A 17,525-nucleotide genomic window follows, 5' to 3' on the forward strand; every position below is an offset into this window, starting at 1 on the left:
GTCCCCACTCCAGCCGCTGGTCACTGGTGTCCCCACTCCAGCCGTTGGTCACTGGTGTCCCCACTCCAGCCGCTGGTCACTGGTGTCTCCAGTCCGAGGCACTGGTCACTGGTGTCCCCACTCCAGCCGCTGGTCACTGGTGTCCCCACTCCAGCCGTTGGTCACTGGTGTCCCCACTCCAGCCGCTGGTCACTGGTGTCTCCACTCCGAGGCACTGGTCACTGGTGTCCCCACTCCGAGGCGCTGGTCACTGGTGTCCCCACTCCGAGGCACTGGTCACTGGTGTCCCAGCTCTGGGCCGCTGGTCGCCGGTGTCCCTGCTCTGTGCCGCTGGTCGCCGGTGTCCCAGCTCTGGGCCGCTGGTCGCCGGTGTCCCAGCTCTGGGCCGCTGGTCGCCGGTGTCCCAGCTCTGGGCCGCTGGTCGCCGGTGTCCCAGCTCTGGGCCGCTGGTCGCCGGTGTCCCAGCTCTGGGCCGCTGGTCGCCGGTCTCCCTGCTCTGGGCCGCTGGTCGCCGGTCTCCCTGCTCTGGGCCGCTGGTCACCGATATCCCTGCTCCAAGACATTGGCCGCTGGTTACCCCCACACCGGGCTGCTGGTAGCCGATGTCCCTGCTTTGGACCGCTGGTCACCGATATCCCTGCTCTGGGCCACTGGTCACCGATATCCCTGCTCAGTGCAACTGGTCACTGCGTTCCCTGCTCCATGGCACTGATTCCCGGTATTCCTGCACCAGGCCACTGGTCTCTGACGTCCCTGCTTCAGGCCGCTGGACATCAGCGTCCCTGTTCTGGGCCACTGGTCACTGGTTTCCCTACACTAGACCACTGGTTGTTGGCGTCTGCACTTGGAGACACTGTTCACCAGTGTCCCCACTCCAGCCACTGGTCTCTTATGTCCCTGCTCAGGGCCACTGGTCACTGGTGCCTCTGTTCCAGGCTGCTGGTCGCCGGTGTCCCCACTCCAGCCGCTGGTCGCCAGCATCCCCACTCCAGCCACTGGTCACCGGTGTCCCTGCTCCAGGTCACTGGTTGCCAGTGTTCCCATTCCAGCTGCCGGTCGCTGGTGTCCTTGCACTGGCCACTGGCATCTCTGCTGACCTCACCTAGTAGATGATTCAGCTCTTTGAGCCTCCTCCATCATTGTTAATCATGGCTGATCATATAACACAAGCTTAATGTCATTTTCCTGCTCCCTACCTTGTATCTTGATGTCAGCAGAATTAACGTATGCCCTTTATTGTCTGTCTTCTTGAAGGCAATGTCTACTTGTTGGACTGACTGTGCCACCCTCCCTTCCCTTCACCTATGTGGCAACTAATTAGCAGTAGTGCTAAAATCTATTTAGGTCAGGTATTACAACCAAGCAAGTTCACATTTGAAATGGCAAACCTGTACTTTCCACCTGGGCTGAGGTTTCTGATAACCATCTGAGGAATGGGAGTGCTATTCAAAGCAGAATACAAAATTGATTTGGAGATGCCGGTGTTGGACTGTGATGTACAAAGTTAAAAATCACACAACACCAGGTTATAGTCCAATGGATTTAATTGGAAGCACTAGCTTTCGGAGCGCTATTCCTTCATCAGATTGTTGTAGGAGCAGCGCTCTGAAAGCTAGCGCTTCCAATGAAACCTGTTGGACTATAACCTGGTGTTGTGTGATTTTTAACTGAGTACAAATTTGCTTTTCATGTTGATTTTGTTAAATGTCTCAGATTGCTTGTGACAGGTTTCTTTCAACATTTTGTTTTTTTGCTTCCTTTCACCGTCCTCGAAACCAACATTAATTGAACACACGTTGTTCAATTAGTTTCCAGACTGGCAATAATTTATCTGATCCTTGAGCAGATCAGATCCCCTACCCTCCAGCATGTTTTTCAGTTCCTGTACAAACTGTTTACTTTCTCCATGCAGAAATCCGAAGGCGAGGATCAAAGGACCCACTCGGGAAGCAGTCCCTGTTGTATGACAGTCCCTATGAACCAACAGAAATGGGGTCAAAGCAGGAGTCAGTTGGGAACTCTGCCCTCGAGAAGACGGGAAACCACAGGCCAATCGACAGCTGCCTGCCGGAGAATGATGGACGGCCCGCAGCAGAGTACGAGCAGCCCTGGGAGTGGAAGACGGAACAGATTGTGAAAGCACTTGCAGGTATGGCAGGAAGCTCTGGTGGTTAGAACAGCTCTGTTTGTGCAAGAGGTTCAGAAGAACAAAAGGATCAGCTAATGTAGCTCTCAGTCATATCCAAACATAAGCATGTATTTGGGAAGGACTGGTGTTCCCTCACCAGATTTCAATTCAGGCAAATTGCTGCCCACAGGGATGATGCAAGCAGAATTATAATCAATACTTTCAAAAAGAAATTGGAAAAAGGTGCAGTCAGCACATTCTGGGGAAGGATGTGAGGGTATAGGGAAGATTTATCAATATGGTTATAAAAGTGCTGCAGGGCAGTTGGCGGGAACTTGAATAGATTCCCTTGATCTTTTAGATGGTGGGGGACAACAGGCAACTTGGCAAGTCCAGCCCAAACAATTATTATGGCACAAAAGAAGGCTATTTAGCCTATCAAGTCCAAACAGAACAAGGTGCGAATTGAGAAAGGGAGATTGTTCTGTTCAGACCAAAAGAGATTGAGAAGAGATTTGACTTGATGGAGGTCTGCAGGACGATGACAGATTTCATAAGGTAACCAGGAACATCTATTCCCATTTGCTGTTCATACAAGCACTGGGGGACCTTGGGTTTAAGTTTTAGACAAGCTGCTGGAGGATTGTGAGCAAGAATGTTTTTATGAAGGAAATGATAGTGACTTGGACATTTCCATTTTACAGGGATTGTGAAAATCAGTAATTTCCAAAGGAAATTGAATGGGCACTTGTGGGAAGTAAATGTGTTCCAAAACAATGTTCCAGCAAAGCTCAGTGAAGGCTGGAAGAACAACATCTCATTCTCCGCTTGGGCAGCCTGCAACCCTCTGGACTCCATATCGAGTTCAATAATTTTAGGGCCTGAATTCTCCCATGTCCTAGCCCCCAGGCCCGCACATCAGGCCTTGTTATCACACAGTCTGCCAGTATACACTGCCTATTGTTAGCCATTAATAAACCCATTAACAGCTATTCACTCTCCTAGCCAGATCGTTATCCAATCCTTTGTCCAACTGATTTTCTCTCTCTTTGGGCTCTATCCCCACCCATCCTTTACTCCTTACCCCCTTCTCCTCACCCTATCATCTGCATACAAACTGACATTTTCCTAGCTACCATCAGTTCTGAGGAAGGGTCACTGGACCTGAAATGTTAACTCTGATTTCTCTTTATAGATACTGCCAGGCCTGCTGAGCCTTTCCAGCAATTTCTGGTTTGTTTCTGATTTACAGCATCCGCAGTTCTTTCTGTTTTTATTTAGTCTTCCGCCAGTGTTGCCTGGCACCAGTCGAAACAGCTCAAACTGTTGTACTTCCTGCAGAGAATGGGTTTCTCCAGCTGTGGGTACAAGTGTCCACTTAAGGGACTCAATAGACCCAAGGGCTACCCACCGTCTCTCCCACCTGCTGTATAATTTCAGACAGATTGGGATAGGTGACAGGAAGGAGATTATCTATTAGGTTTGATATATGCCTCCTGTCTTCAATTGGCAGGGGAGCATCAAATCTAGCAATATGATTCTAGGTCAAATAACCTGTAAAAATTCACATTTGAAAGAATCAGGTGAAGCACGAGAGGGCTCTCAGATCAGGACAAGATTAGAGCGGTGCTGAAAAAGCACAGCAGGTCAGGCAGCATCCAAGGAGCAGGATTTCAAGCATAAACCCACCATCAGCCCTTATTCATGATGAAGGGTGTTTGCCTGAAATGTCGATTTTCCTGCTCCTTGGATGCTGCCTGACCTGCTGTGCTTTTCCAGCACCACTCTAATCTCCAGCATCTGCAGTACTCGCTTTCACTTCTCGGATCAGGATACCAGCGTATGAGAAATGAACTAAAACTAAAAGGATGCGGTCTACTGTTCTGCAAAGACACATTTGTATACTAAAGCAGATAAGGAAATAAGGACCCTTGCTGGATACGTTAATAGATTTTGTAACCTTCTGTCTGCCCCTTTCAGTCCAGTTTGATTCTGCAGAGATGTCATCTCCATCCAAAGAAGAAAACGTCAAACACCACCATCGGCAACCGAGCTGGACTCAGAAGGTCCTGAGGCAACAGAGCCCAGAGGGCAGCGAAATGGGAGAGAAGGTGGACCCAAGCATGCCCTTAGAAAAACAAGTGTAAGTGACCACAACCGCACTCATTCCACATTTTTTCTTCCTTTTTCCTTCATCCTGAAATATAAAATTGTTGTGCCATACCCAACTGTAACTCATTCCTTTTCTGACTTCAAACTGTGCAATTCCTTTCCTTTCCTTGGTTCTGCCTCCAATTAACATAGCTTTAAGGCCCCAGAATAGTGTAAACTAGTCATCACTTCTTGATACACTATGTATTTTCTCCATTGCTATGACCCTCGAGACTTCACATAGCTTGAAGGAGTGTTTCCCTTTCCCTGCAGGTGGTATCATGGCCCCATCACCCGGATAGAAGCAGAGTCTCGTCTGCAGGCCTGCAAGGAGGCCAGTTACCTGGTACGAAACAGCGAGTCAGGAAACAGCAAATATTCCCTTGCCTTAAAGTAAGTGTTCAGGGGGGCTTCAGAAAACTGTGCAGGCCATCGGTTTGTAACTTGGAGTTTGTTCCGACAGCAGTTAAACAGAGTTTGCTCATTCCTGAGGCTGGACCCGTGTGCCGTACTGTGTGTTTGTGCGCTCGTGATTGGCTGCTCTTCGATTTGTGGATGATGTCTATGCAGGGTTACAAGTTTCTACCATAGCTCTTCATGTGACTGAACAGAGCTAATCCTTGATCCACAGATGTTTGGGTACATGGGGCAGGATATTCAATGAGGTGGTGAGATTCAGAATGCTGCGTTTGTTTCATCTCTGTTGCCATGCCAACTCATCATTAACTTATTGTGATGCAACTTGATGAATATATTGTTTCTATTCTGAATGATTGGTAGAAAACTCTTCCTGGTCTTAAACATTAAATGTCAGGGTGATTTGGAGGCATTTCTTTCGCGTTCCCAGAATCAATGATGAAGTAGGACACTCTGGAATTCTGAGCAAGCTGTTAAGCAGACAGGTGTTCACATCATTGCCCAAGTCCCAAATCAGACAAGTGGCATGCATGGAACAGGGTTAGGTGTGAGGGACAGAGAATCAGAAACATTGAAATGATGTGTGGTTAGGGGCAGAGTGATTTTGATGAAAGATTAGGACACCAATAAGGATGGTGCGATTAGCGTTGGAGATTGATGGCACACCAGGGTCAGAGGAATGTTGAAGTCAGTGGAAGGACATTTGTAGAACACTTTGTGGTAGAGCCCATAAGGGAACAGGCAATTCTGGATTTGGTAATGTGTAATGAGTCAGACTTGATTAGGTAGCTCAAGGTGAAGGAACCGCTGGAGACAGTGACTGTAATATGAAACAATTCACCCTGCAGTTTAAGAGGCAGAAGCTGGAATCAAATGTAACCGTGTTACAACTGAGTAAAGGTAATTACAACGACATGAGGGAGGAGCTGGCCAGAGTTAATTGGAAAGGGAGCTTATCTCTCTACGCTTCAGGCTCACTGCCTTTATTCCTGATGAAGGGCTTTTGCCCGAAACGTCGATTTCGCTGCTCATTGGATGCTGCCTGAACTGCTGTGCTCTTCCAGCACCACTGATCCAGAATCTGGTTTCCAGCATCTGCAGTAATTGTTTTTACTCCTTAATTGGAGAGGGAGTCTAGCAGGGAAGATGGTGGAGCCGCAATGGCAGGGGTTACTGGGAGTAGTTTGGAGGGCACAGCAGACAATCATCCGAAGGAAGAAAAAATGTACTAAGGGGAGGATGAGACAACCGTGGCTGACAAGAGATGTCAGGGACAGCACAAAATCAAAAGAAAATACATACAATGTGGTGAAGATTAGTGGGAAGCCAGAGGATTGGGAAGTCTTTAAAAACTAGCAGAGGATAACCAAAAAAAGTAATAAGGTGGGAGAAGATGAAATATGAGGATAAGCTAGCTAACAAAATAAAAGAAGATTTTTAGATATAAAGAGAGAGGGAAAAGCAGACCTTGGAATGCTGAAAAATTAAGCTGGAGAATGGTAATGGGGAACAAAGAAATAGCAGAGGAACTGTACAGGTACTTTGCATCAGTTTTCACAGTGCACGACCACCAGCAGCATACCAGAACTTCAAGAAATTAGGGGCAGAGGTAAGTGTCACTAAAGAGAAAGTGCTGAGGAACCTGAAAGGTCTGGATAAAGCATCCTGACCAGATGGACTACACCCCAGAGTTCTGAAGGAGATAGCTGAGGGGGTTGTGGAGGCATTGGTGGTGATCTTTCAGGAATCATTTAAAGTCAGAAAGGGCCCCCAATGGCTGGAAAATGGCTGACCCCTGTTTAAGAAGGGAGGGAAGCTGAAACCAAGAAACTACAGGCCAGTTAGCATGTCCTCAGTCGTTGATAAGATTTTAGAGTCCATTATTAAAGACAAGATTGTGGAGTACTTGTAAGTGCATGGTAATATAGGGCTGAGTCAGCATGGTTCATTGAGGGGTGGTCATGTCTAACAAATCTGTTAGAATTCTTTGAGGAAGTAATGAGCAAATTAAACAAACAGTGGACATGATCTATTTGGATTCCAGAAAGCCTTTGACAAGGTACTGCACAGGGAGCTGCTAAATAAGATGATCCATGGTATTAGGGGCAATGTAATGACATATATGGAGGATTGGCTGACTAGCAGAAGGCACGGAGTAGGGATAAAGGGTTCTCTTTCAGGATAGTAGTCTGTGACTTGTGGAGTTCTGCCTGGGTAAGTGTTGGGACCTCAACTTTATGTGTTATACATTAATGATCTGGATAAGAAACTGGCTAAGTTTGCAGATGACACAAAGATAGATGGAGGAGCAGGTAGTGTTGAGGAAGCGCAGAAGTTGCAGAAGGACTTGGACGGGCTGGGAGAGTGGGCAAAGATGCAGCAGATGGAATATAATATGGGAAAGTGTGAGGTTATGCACTTTGGTAAGGAAGAATAGAGGTGAAGACTGTTTTCTAAACAGGAAAAGGTTTTGGAAATCTGAAGCACAAAAGGACTTAGGAGTCTGAATTTGAGATTCTTTGAGATGTGAGTTCATTAGGCAATTATGAAGATGAATGCAGTGTTAGCATTCATTTCAAGAGGGCTAGAATACAAGAGCAGAGATACACCGCTGAGGCTGTGTAAGGCTCTGGTCAGGCCTCATTTGGAATATTGTGGGCAGGTTTGGGCCCCATATCTAAGGGAGGATGTGCCGGTCTTTGAGGGAGTCCAGAGGAGGTTTACAGGAATGATTCTGTACATGAAAGTCTTGTCACATGAGGAGCGGTTGAGGACTCTAGGTCTATACTGTATAGAGTTTAGAAGGATGAGGGGGAACCTCATGAAAATTTCTGGAATACTGAGAAGCCTGGATAGAGTCAGTGGGGAGAAGGCAGGAGCATGGTGTTAAGAAACATTTCAGCCATGCTCGAATGGTGGAACTGACTCGATCTGCTCCTATATCTTATTGTCTATGGTCTTATGGTGTTGATCCAGGGGTAGTTACTGAGGAAAACAAAAACAGAAATTACTGGGGAAACTTGGTAGGTCTAGCACCATCTGTGAAGAGAAAACAGTATAAATGTTTTGAGTCCAGTGACCATTGTTCAAACCTGCTTTTGTTTGTTTCAGTACTCCAGCATCTGCCGTTCTTTGTTTTATTTAGTTACGAAGGGATATGGTTGTAAAATCAAGGGAGAGGGTGAAAGCTTCCTCACTGCCCAACGTTTAAGTCAGGGTAGATGTTGCAGAAAATCTGACCAGTCCTGCAGTTTTGCTGCCTTTCAGAACTGACTCCCATTTAGCCTTTCCAGTGCAATTTTGCTCACGTGAACTGCCTAATATCTTAATTTTTTTCTTCAAATGAATTCTCAGAATGGAAGTGCTACTGGTGAGCCTGGCAATTAATGCCGGCCTCTATTTTTCTGCTGGACCTTTTTGAATTATTTCAGTCTATATGGTCAAGGTGAGAGGTTTGGTCGAACTACATTTCAGGGAGCAGCTAAGAATTGACCATACTGGAGTGGGGACAGGAGCCACATTATAGGCAAGGATAGCAGGTCTTCTTCTCTGAAGGATGAACGAATCAGTGCTTCTTGACAATCCAATCACTTTCTTGGCACTTAATGGACTCCTATTACTACATTTTCCCTAAGTTATTAGTGAGGACCACTTGATGCTAGTCTATTATGTTACCTACTAAATGACTAAACCTTGTAAACTTACTTTGAAACTGAATGTACCCTTTCACTTGTAACATCCCATTGAATCGATGTTACTAATTTTTCATTGTTTCCATGAACTTGATATGATGAAATGTACAGAATACAAGTTCCTTAGGAATGTGAGGTCCTGTATGATATTAACATTACCTCCTCACTTTTCCATTTCATGTGTCTGGCTGTAACAAAGGAATCCATTGTCTTTTTAAATGACTATATACATGCCAAATGAAGCCATCACAAGTCATCTCCAGGATTAGAAAATGCTTGGCCTGTGATTAGGGTCTCCCACCAATAAAGAATCTGAGATTTGAACAAGATTATTTTGTTTTAATGCAAAGACGATCAGAATCACTAGAAGTGATCCTAATTCGGTAACAAAAGTCCCACACATCCATCCCACTCAGACAGAACTTAACTTGTTCAGTGCCAACAAATTAATGGTGTTCATCATGGTTGTAAATGAATAGTCCACCAAATGTCCAACCTTTAGTCAGTACTTTAGAGCACTACCCAATACGGTACTGTGTGTGTCCATCAAAGGTCTCAGAGATTTACAGCTGATCTCAACTTTTGAGTGTTACAATGGCAGCTTTGGCCTAGAAGTAGGAAAATTGATGCCACATGAATTCCAGGCAATGACAATCTCCATAAAGAAACAATCTCACCCTCACCTTTTGACATTCAATGCGATTACCATAGCTTGATCCCTTGGGGGTTACCATTGTCCAGAAACTGACCTGGATCGCATAGATGCTGTGGCTACAAAAGCATGTCAAAGACTAGAAATCCAAAAGTGAATAATTCACCGCCTGACCAACCAAAGCCTGTCAATGATTGGTGAAGCACAAGTTGGGAATGTAATGGCATACTCCCATCAGCACTCAAGAAGCTTGATACTGTACAATGGAGGATAAACAGCCTGCTTGATTGACACAACATCCACCACCTTGATAAATTCATTTCCACCAAAGTGGACAAACAACCGAATCATTTATGTAAATGACAAAACATAGAGGACCCAGCACCGATCCTTGTGGCACTCCACTGGTCACAGACCTCCAGTCCAAAAAAAACAACCCTCCACCACCACCTTCTGTCTTCTACCTTTGAGCCAGTTCTGTATCCAAATGGCTTAGCTCTCCCTGTGTTCTGTGAGATCTAACCTTACTAACCAGTCTCCCATGGGGAACCTTGTCGAATGCCTAACTAAACTCCATATAGATCACATCTACCGCTCTGCCCTCACCAATCCTCTTTGTTACTTCTTCAAAAAACTCAATCATGTTTGTGAGACATGATTTCCCACACACAAAGCCATGCTGACTATCCTTAATCAGTCCTTGCCTTTCCAAATACATGTACATCCTGTCCCTCAGGATTCACTCCAACAACTTGCCCACCACCGACGTCAGGCTCACCGGTCTATAATTCCCTGGCTTGTCCTTACCACCCTTCTGAAACAGTGGCACCACGTTAGCCAACCTCCAGTTTTCTGGCACCTCACCTGTGACTATCGATGATACAAATATCTCAGCAAGAGGCCCAGCAATCACTTCTCCAGCTTCCCACAGAGTTCTAGGGTACACCTGATCAGGTCCTGGGGATTTATCCACCTTTCTGCATTTCAAGACATCCAGCACTCCAGCACTTCCTCCTCTGTAAGCTGGGCATTTTGCAAAGGTGTCACCCGAGCTACAAATCATCTCCCAAACTTTGAAAAGGTGTCACCATGTATTTCCCGACAGTCTATATCTTCAATTTCCTTTTCCACAGTAAATCTGATGCAAAATACTCATTTAGTATCTCCCCCATTTTCTATGGCTCCACACCCGGCCTTGCTGATCTCTGAGGGGCCCTATTTACTCCCTAGTTACCCTTTTGTCCTTAATGTATTTGTAAAAGCCCTTTGGATTCTCCTTAATTCTATTTGCCAAAGCTATCTCATGTCCCCTTTTTACCCTCCTGATTTCCCTCTTAAGTATACTCCTACTGTCTTTATACTCTTCTAAGGATTCATTCAATCTATCCTTTACATATGCCTCCTTTTTTTTTTAACTAAAGCCTCAATTTCTTTACTCATCCAGCATTCCCTTTTTGTCATTTACATAAATGATTTGCATGCAAGCATTAGAGGTACAGTTAGTAAGTTTGTAGATGACGCCAAAATTGGAGGTGTAGTGGACAGCGAAGATAGTTACCTCAGATTACAACAGGATCTGGACCAGATGGGCCAATGGGCTGAGAAGTGGCAGATGGAGTTTAATTAAGATAAATGTGAGGTGCTACATTTTGGGAAACAAATCTTAGCAGGACTTACACAGTTAATGGTAAGGTCCTAGGGAGTGTTGCTGAACAAAGAGACCTTGGAGTGCAGGTTTATAGCTCCTTGAAAGTGGAGTTGCAGGTAGATAGAATAGTGAAGAATGCTTTTGGTATGCTTCCTTTTATTGGTCAGAGTTTTGAGCACAGGAGCTGGGGGGTCATATTGCAGCTGTACAGGACATTGGTTAGGCCACAGTTGGAATATTGCGTGCAATTCTGGTCTCCTTCCTATCGGAAAGATGTTGTAAAACTTGAAAGGATTCAGAAAAGATTTACAAGGATGTTGCCAGGGTTGGAGGGTTTGAGCTACAGGAAGAGGTTGAACAGGCTGGGGCTGTTTTCCCTGGAGCGTCGGAGGCTGAGGGGTGACCTTACAGAGGTTTATAAAATCATGAGGGGCATGGATAGGGTAAATAGACAAAGTCTTTTCCCTGGGGTCGGGGAGTCCAGAACTAGAGGGGCATAGGTTTAGGGTGAGAGGGAAAAGATATAAAAGAGACCTAAGGGGCAACTTTTTCATTAATAAGTTTAATTAAGATAAATGTGAGGTGCTACATTTTGGGAAACAAATCTTAGCAGGACTTACACAGTTAATGGTAAGGTCCTAGGGAGTGTTGCTGAACAAAGAGACCTTGGAGTGCAGGTTTATAGCTCCTTGAAAGTGGAGTTGCAGGTAGATAGAATAGTGAAGAATGCTTTTGGTATGCTTCCTTTTATTGGTCAGAGTTTTGAGCACAGGAGCTGGGGGGTCATATTGCAGCTGTACAGGACATTGGTTAGGCCACAGTTGGAATATTGCGTGCAATTCTGGTCTCCTTCCTATCGGAAAGATGTTGTAAAACTTGAAAGGATTCAGAAAAGATTTACAAGGATGTTGCCAGGGTTGGAGGGTTTGAGCTACAGGAAGAGGTTGAACAGGCTGGGGCTGTTTTCCCTGGAGCGTCGGAGGCTGAGGGGTGACCTTACAGAGGTTTATAAAATCATGAGGGGCATGGATAGGGTAAATAGACAAAGTCTTTTCCCTGGGGTCGGGGAGTCCAGAACTAGAGGGGCATAGGTTTAGGGTGAGAGGGAAAAGATATAAAAGAGACCTAAGGGGCAACTTTTTCATGCAGATGGTGGTACGTGCATGGAATGAGCTGCCAGAGGATATGGTGGAGGCTGCTACAATTGCAACATTTAAGAAGCATTTGGATGGGTAAATGAATGGAAAGGGTTTGGAGGGATATGGGCCGGGTGCTGTTAGGTGAGATTAGATTGGGCTGGGATATCTGGTCAGCATGGACAGGTTGGACTGAAGGGTCTGTTTCCATGTTGTACATCGCTATGGCTTGATGACATACAGTGGCGATGCGTACCATGTGTTGCATTGCAACAACTCACCAAGACTCATTGGACAGCACCTTCCAAATCCGCGATCTCTTTCAGCTAGAAGGACAAGACCACCAGAAACATGAGAACACCACCACCCGCAAGTCCACCTTAAAGCCACACACCTTGGAACTATCTCACCAGTCTTGCAGTGTTGCTGGGTCAGAACCCTAGAACTCCGTTTCAAAACGCCTTGTGGATGTCACTACACTGTATGGACTGCAGCAGTTCAAGAAGGCAGCTCACCACTATCTTCTGAGGGGTGCTTGACAATCTAAAGGCTGAGAAGATATTTCCACTCATGGTGGAATCTAAAACTTGGCGGGGGCACAGCTTAAAAATAAGGGGTCTCCCATTTAAGCCAGAGTTGAGATATAAATGCCTCTGAGGTTTTTTTTTTATAATTCCACAGAAAGCAATGAAATTATATTCAAATCTGAGTTAAACCGGTTTTTGATCTGCAAGGACTCAGGGGGACAGGCAGGAAAGTCGAGTTATGGTCAGAATCAGATCAGCCGTGTTTTTACTGAATGGTTTGAGTGGGTGAATGTTGTTATCCTGCTTCTATTTCCTATCACCTTGATGGTACTGATATTAACTCCTGTGATTTGTCTACTTTGTACAGGACCAGCCAAGGATGTGTTCACATCATTCTGCCCCAGACCAAGGACAATAAGTATACACTGAATCAGAACAGTGCCCTCTTTGACAGTATTCCAGAGGTGGTGCATTACTATTGCAATGAAAAACTGCCATTCAAGGATGCAGAACACATGACTCTTCTTTATCCTGTGCACAATAAACAGCAGTAATTTGTGCAACTGCCAATCTGGACAACCATCTACGTGGCCTCCCATTCAACGCTGATCGACAAACAAAGAGGACAGAGAGCGATAGAGGAAGATTTGGGAGGATGGGTTGAAGATATTGCACAAAGCACTTGCCATATGCATGAAAGACAGCTTTCAAACCAACCTCCAGGTACGAGAAGAGACAGTGTAGCCACAGGTTGCACACTATACCTTGGGCCTTCAAACCAGCAGAGGTGTGCAGAGGGAGGACTCCAAAGATCTGATCTTCTGATAAAATAATGGAAGAAGAAATAATAGAATCACAAAGCTAGCTGGAACCCAGGGAGAACCAGTGCTGACGTAATGGGACAAAGATGTTGGAATCAAATTAGAAATGAGGTGGGGGGCATGGTTGGTACATACTCGCAATTCATTCCTGGGATTTGGTTTCAAATTTGACCCAGAATGGTAGGACTAACTCTTCTTGTGTTTCCCGAGTGTGGAATGAATCTACAGTACCCTGGACCAAAGTCCTTTGTTTTCACTAAATTTATTCAAGAGGCAAAGTGGAAAGTGGGGAAAAGGTGCATTTTGACAATCGGTTCAGACACGTTGTGTGAAATGAGTGAAGGGATCTTAATGTTTTAACTTGTACTGTACTGGCCTGGGATTGTTCGATGGAGACAGTATAGAAAGTTCTTACTCAATATCAAACACTGCTGCACTGATCCTGGCAGTGTTACATGGAACAATGTGAAGGGAGTTTTTCTCTGTATCTAACCCTGTGCTATACCTATCCTGAGAATGTTTGATAGGGACAGTGTAGTGGGAGCTTTATTCTGTATCCAACCCTGCACTGCTCCTGTTCTGCGAGTGTTCGGTGGGAACTGTGGAGAAGGAGCTTTACCCTGTTTTTGATCTTGTGCTGAAACCACCTTGGGAGTGTTTGACAGGATAGAGGGAGTTTCAATCTAACCCAGTGCTGTAGCTGTATTTTGAGTGTCTGATGAGGGAACATTATTTTTAGTTTAAAAGTGTAGGCAGAGCTTTATTCTGTATGTAACCCAGTGCTGTACCTGTCCTGGGAGTGTTTGATTTGGGGGAGTGAGGACCAGTGTGGATGAATCTTTTAATCTATATGTAACCCAGTGCTGTCCCTATCCTGGGAGTTTGATTTGGGGGGGAGGGGGGATCTTTATATGTAACGCAGTGTTGTACCTGTCCTGGGAGTGTTTGATTTGGGGGAGTGGGGACCAGTGTGGATGAATCTTTTAATCTATATGTAACCCAGTGCTGTCCCTACCCTGGGAGTTTGATTGCGGGGGGGGGATCTTTATATGTAACGCAGTGTTGTACCTGTCCTGAGAGTGTTTGATTTGGGGGAGTGGGGACCAGTGTGGATGAATCTTTTAATCTATATGTAACCCAGTGCTGTCCCTACCCTGGGAGTTTGATTGCGGGGGGGGGATCTTTATATGTAACGCAGTGTTGTACCTGTCCTGAGAGTGTTTGATTTGGGGGAGTGGGGACCAGTGTGGATGAATCTTTTAATCTATATGTAACCCAGTGCTGTCCCTATCCTGGGAGTTTGATGGGGGGGGAGGGGGGATCTTTATATGTAACGCAGTGTTGTACCTGTCCTGGCACTGTTTGATTTGGGGGAGTGGGGGGGAAACCAGTGTGTACGAATCCTTACACTCTATGTAACCCAGTGCTGTCCCTATCCTGGGAGTTTGATTGGGGGGAGGGGGATCTTTATATGTAACCCAGCGCTGTACCTGTCCTGGCACTGTTTGACCAGGACAGTGTAGAGAGAGCTTTACTCTAGGAGGGCATGAAGATTTTACTGGGAAGGAATTTTGTCTCCCAGCAACAGCAACTCTCAATATAATCAGCAAAAAAAAGTATAAATAAACAAGCTAACTTCCTACTTGACACTGGAGGAGGTTCTGAGGAGGTATACCATGTTGATTCATGATTCTGTGGTATATTTAACAAGGTAAGTGGTGAAATTAATACAGGCATTACCTTCTTGTTGCTGCAGAACAGCAAGAATTTCTATTTATACAGTGCATTTAACATAATACATTGTCCCAGGACATTTCACTGGAAGGTTAAAAAGCAATCTTTGACATTCCAAAATGTGTTTTTCTTTATTAAAAAAATACAATATTAAAGGCAGTGACATACAAAGAAATTGCCATGATTGAATATTATATCTTGTTTAAAACATATAGATTGAATTAAAGCATTTAATAAATGGAGAGTCTTTTAATATTCTTACAAAAAATTAAATTCTTCCAGAAAAGGATGTGAACTCAATTTTTAATTGGTAGGCCAGTAACTTTTCCTCCACCTTCTGCAATGCTGAGGCCAATTTTAACAACCTGGTGCACAGTCTGAAATTAGATCATGCAGAAATGAGCAGGAGTTGAACGTGGAATCTTTGTCCCATCCAGACTACCATATCATAAAATGATTGCAGCAGAAGGTCAATTCATCTAATCAGTTAAAAATCACACAACACCAGGTTATAGTCCAACAGGTTTAATTGGGAGCACTAGCTTTCAGAGCGACGCTCCTTTTTAACTTTGTACACGTCAGTCCAACACCGGCATCTCCAAATCATCTAATCAGCTCAGTTTTTCTTTTACAATTTATATCAGTGATTTAGATGAGAGGAGCGAAAGCATGGTAGCTATGTGTGCTGATGACACAATAGGATGGGAAAAACAAAAAGATCAGAAGGAAATCGTGGACAAATAGGTTGAGTTGAATGGGCAAAATTCTGGCAGATGGAGCAAAACATAGGACAATGTGAATTAAATTTTGGGAGGAAGAGTAATAAAGCAAAGTATGACTTAAATGGGGAATAACTGCAGTATTGCATGGTGCAGAGGGATAAGGTGAAAACCAAAGAGTCATAGAGTCATAGAGATGTACAACATGGAAACAGACCTTTTGGTCCAACCCGTCCAGGCTGACCAGATATCCCAACCTAATCTAGTCCCAGCTACCACACCTGGCCCATAAATCTCCAAACCCTTCCTATTCATATACCCATCCAAATGATTCTTAAAGGTTGCAATTGTACCAGCAACATTTAAGAGGAATTTGGATGGGTATATGAGTTCGTGTGCAAGTACAGCAAGTAATTAAGAAGGCTAATGGAATGCTATCCTTTGTTACTTGAATGTTAAAATAAGGAAGTTATGCTTCATTTGTACCGAGTACTGGTGAGAACACATCTCGGTATTGCATGCAGATTTGGTCTCTGGTTTAGAGGAGATATACCAGGTTGATTCATGAAATGAGAAAGTTGTCTTATGACGGATAGGTTGGATGAACTGGGCTTGTTTCCACTGAAGCTTAGAAGAGCGAGGTGTGATTGAATGAAGCATAGACAATTAACAAGCTGGATATAAGCTTCCTCTTGTGGGAAATCACTTCTCGCAAACTTGATTGAGTTTTTGAAAAGATTAGACTGGTGCTGGAAAGCACAGCAGGTCAGGCAGCATCCGAGAAGCAGGAAAATCGACATTTCGGGCAAAAGCCCTTCATTCCTGATGAAGGGCCTTTGCTGGAAACATCGATATTCCTGCTCCTTGGATGGTGCCTGACCTGCTGTGCTTTTCCAGCACCAGTCTGATCTCCAGCATCTGCAGTCCTCACTTTCACCTGAGTTTTTGAAAAGATGACCAAGAAGATAGATGAAGGAGAGTGGTAGATGTTGTCTACATGGACGTTAGCAAGGCCTTCAGATCACGTGGGATCCAGGGAGAGCTAGACAATTGGATACAAAATTGGCTTGACAGTAGGAGACAGAAGGTGGTGGTAGAGGGTTGTTCAGAATGGAGGCCCATCACCAGCAGTGTGCCTCAAGGATCGGTGCTGTTGTTCATCATTTATGTATGAGGGTATAGGAAGCATGGTCAGTAAGTTGGTGGATCTCACCAAAATTGGTGGTACAATGGACTGTGAAGGAAATTACCTGAGGATACAACAGGATCTTAATCAACTGGGCCAGTGGCCTGAGGAATGGCAGATGGAATTTAATTTAGATAAATGCGAGCTGTTGCATTTTGCTATGACAAACCAGGTCGGGGCTTATTCACTTAATGGCAGGCCCAAGAGCTTTTGCCCGAAATGTCGATTCTCCTGCTCCTTGGATGCTGCCTGACCTGCTGTGCTTTTCCAGCAACACAGTCTTGACCCTGTTGTTCAAACAGAGAGACCTAGCGGTGCAGGTATGTAGTTCCTCAAAAATGTCATCATTGTTAGACAGGGTGGTGAAGAAGGCATTTGATACACTTGCCTTCATGGGTCAGAGCATTGAGTGCAGGAGTTGGGATATCATGTCATCGCAACACACAACAAAACTTTTCACTGTACCTAGGTACATCTGACAACAATAATTTAAATCAAATGTATAAAAATGTTATAGTTGTACATATCTGGTCGCCCTGCCATAGGAAGAATGCTATTAAACTGGAAGAGTGCAAAAAAGGATGCTACCAAGACTGGAGGGTTTGAGTTTGAAGGAGAGGCTGGATAGGCTGGGACTTTTTTCCCTGGAGCATCGGAGGTTGAGGGGTAAACTTACAGAAGCTTATAAAATTATGAAGGGCATGGGTGAAGTGA

At 44.8% G+C, this 17,525-nt stretch overlaps 1 protein-coding gene across 2 annotated transcripts in view; it reads left to right on the forward strand.

Annotated features, from left to right (window-relative positions):
- The window catches only part of LOC132805597 (SH2 domain-containing adapter protein E-like), a 35,318-nt gene extending 21,251 nt beyond the window's left edge, over positions 1 to 14,067 (forward strand). The window contains exons 3-6 of one of the 2 annotated variants that reach the window (XM_060820732.1): positions 1,913 to 2,149; positions 4,109 to 4,271; positions 4,553 to 4,672; positions 12,719 to 14,067. In XM_060820732.1, the coding sequence (XP_060676715.1) occupies positions 1,913 to 2,149; positions 4,109 to 4,271; positions 4,553 to 4,672; positions 12,719 to 12,905 (707 nt within the window). In that variant the 3' untranslated portion in view covers positions 12,906 to 14,067. The remainder of the gene's footprint in view (positions 1 to 1,912; positions 2,150 to 4,108; positions 4,272 to 4,552; positions 4,673 to 12,718) is intronic. The other variant, XM_060820733.1, reaches the window with a different exon arrangement.
- Positions 14,068 to 17,525: the final 3,458 nt, after the last annotated feature.

The sequence above is a fragment of the Hemiscyllium ocellatum genome, chromosome 50, assembly GCF_020745735.1.
Source record: "Hemiscyllium ocellatum isolate sHemOce1 chromosome 50, sHemOce1.pat.X.cur, whole genome shotgun sequence".
Taxonomy (NCBI): Eukaryota; Metazoa; Chordata; class Chondrichthyes; order Orectolobiformes; family Hemiscylliidae; genus Hemiscyllium; species Hemiscyllium ocellatum.